The following is an 8709-nucleotide window of genomic DNA, read 5'->3' as shown; positions in this document are numbered from 1 at the left end:
GGGAGTGACAGTCTGGGGTGGAGTGCCCTCTGGAGGAGCTCATGGGCACTCCAGCTGGTGATCGTAACAGATGTAGTGCATGGTGAAATCTCATAAAGCAGCCCTTTAGTTAAGGACACTCTATTGCACAGAGAATTGCTAAGATAAACCAATCAAACTGCCACCTGGTGCTCATCACTGTCAAGGGCACCCAGTGGAGCTCATTTAAAACAACAACAACAAATGGTGTCTCCTGATTAATAAAAAAGCTTCGATTTTTATGAAATTTTAAGTATTTTAAGTATAGGTTAAGTAAACAGAAGTTTATCAGTTCTAATTTCAGTCAGTGCTGTTTGGACAGATAAGAAGAAAACAAACTGTCTGACTGTATTGTTGACAACAGAGGGAGGTCACCATTAAATCACAATTTTTCATTTATGTTGATGATAAGAACCAAAGAATAGCCTAAGGGCTTGCCTAATATTACTTTAAAAGTTATTAAAGGTACTGCAAGTGATTTTTAGGGAATGGTGTGCAGAAAGTCAATCATTTTGTGTATTTATAGCTGACAGTCCATAGATGGAAAGGCTGAAACTAAGAGCGCTCGAGGCATTTTTCTTGAGTTTGGAGGGAGCAAATTGTTCACGATTTCTCATTTGTCAACAATGGCTTGCAGAGCCAAACATCCTAAAAGGAATAACAAGACAAATAAAAAATAAAGAGACAAAACAAGATTGAACTTTGCTGAAGCGTTTGCTCACTGGAGGGAGATGAGAGCTACAAAGCACTTGCAGAGTTTGCCTTGCTTCAGCTTGATTGGTACAAATATGTCTGTAGAAAGGCACAAAATATATCTGTAGAAATATGTCTGAAGACATGTCACTAGAAAGAGGGGACGTGTCTAAAGGTCTGTTTAAACCAAGTATGATAACAATAAATATTAGCATCCATACCAATGCACAATAACATTCTCTTTATTATAAGCACGCATTGCAGTTATGTCGTCTGTTATTTAAAGGCATGGGGATTCTGATTGTCAGTGTTTTTATTGTTCATCAGCAGGAAAAAACTGTGCTGAAAGTCATTCCCACGATTTCGTTCATCTGTGTGATTATCATTGTAGTTTCCTATTTTTATAGATTTAGAATCATTTTTAGAACTTTATAGCTATAGTAGCAGTTATAGATATTGTCCTTGGTATGAAGGCCTTAATTCACTGTTATCAAGTTTTGTGAAACATCTAGAATGGCTAACATAGGTTAACTATCACAAATTAAACATGTAGCAGAAAAAAAAGTGTACATGTCTACACTTCTATGCAAAACATTACACAAAGAGGTTATTTTTAGGTTTTTGTCATACATTAGGGGAACTTCAGGGGAACTGACTCCATCATGCAAACTAGCTCTGAAAAGTGACGTTAGTTCTAGGACAATTTTTTACAGATAATTTGTTTAGTGTGGCCACTTGCACAGTAGTCCAACTACATTGTAGGGCTACTGCACATTCACAGGTGATGTGTAAGATAACAGACTATCCAAAAGATGGGCACATATTTGCATAGAAACAGGAAGCTAAACTGTAATTTGTCTCGGTTCAGTCACAGAGCTGATGCTTTGAAGTGTAGAGATGATTATGGACTTCAGTAGGGGCTCCAAAGCCTCCACTCCTGTCAATCACTCGACTGTGTCCAAAATCAACTCCTTCAAGGTCCTGCAAACCACAATATTACAGGGCCTTAAATGGAAGGCGAACCCTGACTGTTGTAGAAAAGTCTCAACAGAGGATTTACTTTGGGCTACAACTGAGCAAATTCAATTTGGCACAGGATTTGATGGTCCAGTTCTAGAAGGCAACCATCAAGTTCATCACCTCCTGAAAGAGGTCAGTCAGTGCAAGGGAGACACAAGTCTTCAACACATCATTTGTTCAGTAGAAAGAGTTTTTGAGCACTACTCCGAAGGGGGAAAAAAAGTTTATCCCTTCCCGTTTCAGCTAAATGTTCATTTTTATCATTTCGGTCACTAAAACACTTCAGATGACCTCTAGTCCTTTTGGTACCTACCATTACCTAGGCTATTTGCCTGTACAAATGGTCAAAACTGTATATATAGCAGCCCATTTAGCTATTTATATTGAGTTTACATGCAGTTCATACAAAATCAATGCATGAAAAACATTGTGTTTCAATATTAAGTGCACTTTCCTCATTCTCTGTCTCTACACTGCTCAACTTGTATGCTTATATGATTACTGAATTTCTGCTGTTATGTTTGGAAGCAACAGACCAAGTAAAGACCAAATGCCTAATAAATGCAAACTTCATAAACTCAGTTCTGACTTTCATACCAGTGAGAATCTTGTGTTAGTTTGTAGCCTGAGAGCTTCTGCCCTTCTCATATAGGCCACATCCTGACAATCATTATGGCATAAAAAACCTCAAGCAAACCCCATTACAGCTAATTGCATGCATCACAAATGAGAAGACAGAGACAGACGTAGAGATACATATAAGATAGAATGAAAGCCTTTTTGAACTTTAAAGGTATTTCAATCCCAATTCTATTTTACACAGTGTAATTTCTATTGCTTATGCTCTTTACATTTTCAGTTTATTCTTTCTTGAACAAAAGTTTATTGTGCCACTCATTGCATTTTTTTCCAACTAGAACGAACACTAACAACAATAAAAGAAAGAGGTTCTATTCATAATGGCTTTTAGTTAGGATTAGAATTAGCATTAATGTATGATATCATAATCTGTCATTGTGGATTAACTAGTCTCATAATCACTCTTGCAGACTCTTACCTATTTATGCATGATGATGCATGCATGACTCGCTGATATTCTTGCATCAGATGCATTGATTGTTTAAGGTCTACTGAGCTTCCTGTGATATTCACAGTGTCATTCCTTCTTCTCAGTATATCTCAAGGTTGATTTGAACTCAGTAACACTGATATCTGTGTTATTTGAGAACGGTATTACTTAGATTAATCTAAAACAGAACACTTGTTATCTTCCTTATCATCATTTTGTAATGAATGGTAAAGAAATAATTTGATTGTAAGGAGTTGAATGCCAATACATCTGCCCTTCACAAACAACTTATTGCGTTACCCTTGACCCTTTGCTTTGATCACACCTCCTTCTCTCTTGGGCGACACCAATGATCCATCTCTGATGGCAGTGATATAACACCCCAAAATACTGCGATAATTCAAGATATTGTAAGATATTTCAAATATAATTCAAATGTGGACACGTGTGCTTTAAATACCCACACAAAAATATTCTATTTTGTATTTTTCAAATGATAGTGTAAAAAAGTAATTGGCTACTATAAAACAAAATCTATTTTATTTGTTTTCACAGGGTAATAGAGTAATTCATGAAGTGTGAAAACACCTGGATAAGCTTTTTCTCAAATGTAGAGGTTGTGTGTGAATACATCATGCTATTGAACATTTGTTGCAGATTTTGGGTTTTGAAAGTCTTAATTATTCCTTCCGCAAATTATGGCTGAAAAAATGTTTTAAATCAGACCAGAAATTCTTAAATTTATAAAGTAATTTTTATGCTCAAATCAATAACAAATATCTGTCAATGATGCAAACTCAAATACTTGTGAGCTCCCTAGAGATTTACATTTAGAGAACATACTGACATATTGTTCCATCCAATTTATTCCAGAAATGTTCTTTTCTTGGTCTTAAAAAGTCCCAAATTTACGTAAAAAAAAAAAAAAAACCTACCTGTCCTAGCATACTGTAGCCCTGCATTACAGTTTTTCTCAATTGCTTTGGCACATTTTTCGAAACAATCTTAACATTCTCTAAACTGTGAGTGCAAATGTCACAACTGTTTGCTGGAACTTCAGAACTTTATTGCATGTCTGCAAAATGTAGTTACTCACCCAAAACATTTCATTCATGCTTCAAAATCTAGTTATCGTGTCAGTAATTTGGCCAAGGCCACCAAAATATAAAGTATTTTTGTCATAGTGTGAGCCACACTGGTCAAAATGTTTAGTTGTTTTTTCACCATGACAGTCAACCATGGAAATGAAGGTTTTATAAAAAATCATATTTGTTGAGAAGAGTCAATAGTACATAGAAAAAAAAAAAGTATATGAACATTTGTATTTATGCAGTACATTTATTTTTGTACGAATGCATTACATATAAGTGAAATCTTGCTTGTCCAATTACTGTACATTTCATATTTCTTATGTTACCACAAACACCACACCAATAGTTTACCTGGACATACTGGTACCGCAGCTCCTTCACTCTTTCACTATTCCTCTCAAATGGCACCTTGTAGAGTTGTTTCATAGTCATTTGATGTCTTTTCAAAACTCTGTCTATTGTGGAAATGCTGACAGAATTTATATTTGCGAAGACATTGTCATTTATGATTGCACTTTGGATCTCTTTTAGCCTGATGGAATTGTTGGCTATGACCATGTTGCAGATTTCTTGTTCTTGCTGATGGTTAAATACTGCTGCTCTGCCACCAGCGCGAGGTTGTTGTGCGGTTCTGTAGAATGTACAAATAGACTTGCATTTACGTTTACAATATTGTTGTTTATAAAAATGCTTTACATACTGTAAAACAAAAAAAAATAAATGCATATTTACCTGTTTTCCCTACGAAAGGTTTGCACAATTGATGACACTGTGGACCTGTTTACATTAGGCTGTACTCTTCGACCAGCCTCTTCCATTGTAAAACCACGATTTATGACATGATCCACAAGTGTGGCTCTGATTTCATCAGAGACTCTGACTCTTCTATTTCCACCTCTTCCTCTATTATGTCTTCCTCTAACACCACCACCACGTATTCTTACACGTCTTCCAATTGCTCTTCCACGAGCATGTTGCTGCAGTTCAGGGTTGTGGAAGTCCTCCATTCTTAGTGATTGTGCTGTGGGCAATCTACATATATATGCTCCCAAACTTGATTGGTTAAATGGTTGAATGGTTGATTCAAATTGTATTGCAATTAGAGGTCATTTGCCAATTTAGCAGACATTACAAACAATGTCAATGTCAGATATTTATGGAATATACATGCGTGTATACCAATTTTTCATAATTGAATGGATCGTTTTGAATGTGATGGCTTACACGATGAAAAATGATTGAGAAGTTGTGAAGAGTTTGACAGTTTAAGTGAGAATCGGCTCATCAGTTTTGATCAACAAGCCATATGCAATTAGTTGTTGTGCAAACTGCAGACAATTGTACTTACTGTTTGCACACATGTGCCAAAGCATTTGCAATTTGCTCAAATCAATAAGAAATTCCAATCTGATGTGAACAAGAAGCTAATTGTTCAGAGATCTGAACTTATTGTTTCGGGAAAAAAAAGTTTCATTCGAGAATTGAGCCAAAGCAATTGAGAAAAACTGTAAGATGTTCCTATAGAATGATTTCTGGACATATTTTTTTGCAGTGTGAAATAACCAAGTCATAATGGCAAATTACTGTCAATACTGACAATATCACACCAATGAGTTTGTGTGTAATGTGTGAATAGACTCCTCCTTGGTACAGTTCAGTGAGTTGATTCGAGGCAAATGAAATGCTTATAATTGAATCTGGTGTGTTTATATTGTTTGTTTTTTTAATTCTTCAAATTAAATAATAATAATTCCCTGGACCTGTAATGAATATACTTTATTCTAACCAGACAATTAGAAATAAGTTCATATTCATAACAGGGGCCTGGTGAGTGTTGACAGAGGCAGTTAAATATAAATACAGTATGAAGGCAATACAATTGGACCAATACTTCCATACTCAATTCCATTCTCATAAGATTATATGGACCATTTCTAGAGCATTTGTTTTTATATTATGTCAGTTTTAGTGTAGGCTAGTACTTTTGGAACAGGAGAAAACTGAGCCACTTGAATTTGTACTTATTAGTTCTTTCAAATCTAATTCACTTCAGTGAATTGATTGGCATGTTTGTATAAATTACATTCTTTGCTGCTTAAGCAATTTAGTCACATGAACGAAAACCAAAACAGAGGCAAACAAAATCAAAACAATCAACCAAATCATAAAGGCTTGTAAAATGACACATTTGGACCATTTGGAAAATTAAAGTAAATATTGAAGTAAACTGAAATATAGTCATAATGTATGAGAGAAAGCGAGACAGAGACAGATCCTCACCAAATGCAGGTTCAGTAATCACAGTCTAGCAAAAGAAAAAGGCGGACAAAGACAAAAATGGCTTCCAAAAGAACAAAGAGTATGTGCTCACTTTCTCCTTTATTGCTATGAATTTCAGAATGCAAGAGAGAATAACTTTGAATGTCTTTCAAACCTCATTCACATTTTCCAAAACTGTCAGAAAAAGATCAAATGCAGGAGTTCCAGTCGTGTATCAGCATATTTGAGCCTCAGAAACCAGCCACCGTTTCACCATAGCAAGACTTATCTGTGTACGTCTACATTCATATGTAAATATTCATTAAAGCTTTTAATGAATGTTTATTTCGTTATATTGTATATTGTTATTCCAGCAGGAGGATCCAAAGGCTGTTGCACAGCTGGTTAGGCTGGCTGTCCAATCTCAGAGATCCACTGTTTATTTATTTAATATTTTCCTTCTTTCTTTTTGGTATTCCACCTAGTAAAGTTGAAATCCCCTGTTTTGACAGGCTTTTTCACAACATGTCCAATAATGGTTGTGTTAGGTGAGTAGGCAGTCCTTTGAAGCTGTTTGAGTGCATTTGACCATACAAACGTTGAAACAGTGAAAGCAATGTGATCCCATACATTTTCTTCCTCCATATGTGGTTGAAAATGGACCTGGACCTGATTTTAGTGTTCTCCACTTGGGATCTGATGCAGCAAAACGTTTCTTAATAGTAGGTGTAAACAGAGCTATATAGGTTAATAGGTACAATATATAGGTTTCAACATGTTTTTTTTTTTAATTTTTTTTTTAATGTTTCAGACAAATGTTAGATAAACCAACAAAAGGCTAAAAAACCAACATAGATGCATTGGAAAAAAACATGTCTCTACCTCCATTTTTTCTCCAAAAACATACAGTAATTATGATACAATTCACTGCAGTTTCCAACTGAAATGAACACTAGGGGCAGTAAAACAACAATTTTCATCCCTTTTTACATAAATTATGATCATGGCAGATTATATACTGAACAAAATTATAAACGCAACACTTTTGTTTTTGCCCCCATTTTTCATGAGCTGAACTCAAAGATCTAAGACTTTTTCTATGTACACAAAAGGCCTATTTCTCTCAAATATTGTTCACAAATCTGTCTAAATCTGTGTTAGTGAGCACTTCTCCTTTGCCGAGATAATCCATCCACCTCACAGGTGTGGCATATCAAGATGTTGATTAGATAGCATGATTATTGCACAGGTGTGCCTTAGGCTGGCCACAATAAAAGGCCACTCTAAAATGTGCAGTTTTATCACACAGCACAATGCCACAGATGTCGCAAGTTTTGATGGAGCGTGCAATTGGCATGCTGACTGCAGGAATGTCCACCAGAGCTGTTGCCCGTGAATTGAATGTTCATTTCTCTACCATAAGCCGTCTCCAAAGGCGTTTCAGAGAATTTGGCAGTACATCCAACCGGCCTCACAACCGCAGACCACGTGTAACCACACCAGCCCAGGAACTCCACATCCAGCATCTTCACCGCCAAGATTGTCTGAGACCAGCCATCCGGACAGCTGCTGCAACAATCGGTTTGCATAACCAAAGAATTTCTGCACAAACTGTCAGAAACCGTCTCAGGGAAGCTCATCTGCTGTGAACAATATTTGAGAGAAATAGGCCTTTTGTGTACATAGAAAAAGTCTTAGATCTTTGAGTTCAGCTCATGAAAAATGGGGGCAAAAACAAAAGTGTTGCGTTTATAATTTTGTTCAGTGTAGATTAATAAAGGCATATTTTGCCGTGTTACTTGCACAATATTTGTTATTACTTCAAAACATGATACCATAGCGCATGATTTGTTAACGAATACATATGATGTTTGCATCACATAACCAGCTCAATATGTATGGCTTTTCTGACATGGCTTCTATGGCTTTTAGTAAACTTCTCGGTTGCTCACCTGGTACAGCCTTACACTTGTGACACAGAGTGCTCGGGTACTTGTCTGAAACACTTGTAGAAGCAAACTAAACTAAAATAACATGATTGCTTCAGCAAACACATTTTTATTCCACATTTGCTTTTGTTAACACTATCAGTTAGGTTTTAGGGTAGGGTTTAGTGAGGTGGTAGGCTACATTATTTTCAAACACAATAGAGCATTAACCTTTCATGGTAACTCACTGGACATTCCAAATTGCCCCAACCAATGATCAGCTCTACTCACCGGAGTCACTGCTGCTAAAGATGTGAAATTGCTCCTGCTAGGTAATACGGAGTGGAGCCCATCAAATCTAGCTGTATCCTAAACATCGCAGTGTCTCATCCGATGAATGCACATATATGGGATCTCTTCATTTTGACAGGCGATCTTACTCCCTTGTGTCTGTGTCTTCTCCACAGGGGCTGGGGAATCTGGGAAAAGTACCATCGTGAAACAGATGAAGTAAGTGGCATGTTTTAAATGACATCCATCAGTCAGTCAGGCAGTCAGTGTGCGCTGTGTGAGACACCCACCCACTCACACACACACACACACACACACACACACACACACACCCTCGATT

The 8709-nt window shown here is 36.6% G+C and overlaps 2 protein-coding genes across 2 annotated transcripts in view; one reads left to right on the top strand and one right to left on the bottom strand.

The window, feature by feature from the left end:
- Window positions 1–631: 631 nt before the first annotated feature.
- On the bottom strand, window positions 632–5040 carry LOC107690396 (uncharacterized). Its single transcript, XM_016488729.1, has 3 exons — window positions 4624–5040; window positions 4218–4522; window positions 632–666 (listed from the first exon to the last, which is right to left on the bottom strand). The coding sequence occupies exons 1-3, from the start codon at window positions 4896–4898 to the stop codon at window positions 632–634; spliced, it is 615 nt and encodes a 204-aa protein (XP_016344215.1). The 5' UTR covers window positions 4899–5040.
- Window positions 5041–8371: 3331 nt separating this feature from the next.
- LOC107690384 (guanine nucleotide-binding protein G(o) subunit alpha-like) overlaps window positions 8372–8709 on the top strand; it is a 114657-nt gene continuing 114319 nt past the window's right edge. The window contains exons 1-2 of the mRNA XM_016488716.1: window positions 8372–8410; window positions 8546–8588. Coding sequence (XP_016344202.1) covers window positions 8584–8588 — 5 coding nt within the window. The 5' untranslated portion in view covers window positions 8372–8410; window positions 8546–8583. The remainder of the gene's footprint in view (window positions 8411–8545; window positions 8589–8709) is intronic.

The sequence above is a fragment of the Sinocyclocheilus anshuiensis genome, unplaced genomic scaffold, assembly GCF_001515605.1.
Source record: "Sinocyclocheilus anshuiensis isolate Anshui unplaced genomic scaffold, SAMN03320099.WGS_v1.1 scaffold609, whole genome shotgun sequence".
NCBI classification, from domain to species: Eukaryota; Metazoa; Chordata; class Actinopteri; order Cypriniformes; family Cyprinidae; genus Sinocyclocheilus; species Sinocyclocheilus anshuiensis.
The sequence above is the reverse complement of the archived record's forward strand: the minus strand, read 5'-3'. Positions and strand labels throughout refer to the sequence as shown.

What these genes read in the sequence shown, in the direction of transcription:
- LOC107690396 (XM_016488729.1), bottom strand. Translation starts at nt 4,898, where the DNA reads ATGGAGGACTTCCACAACCCTGAACTGCAGCAACATGCTCGTGGAAGA. An exon ending in ACCTTTCGTAGGGAAAACAG is followed by an intron (nt 4,523 to 4,623) that starts GTAAATATGCAT and finishes TACATTCTACAG; the next exon opens with AACCGCACAACAACCTCGCG. An exon ending in CTATTGGTGTGGTGTTTGTG is followed by an intron (nt 667 to 4,217) that starts GTAACATAAGAA and finishes TATTCCTTTTAG; the next exon opens with GATGTTTGGCTCTGCAAGCC.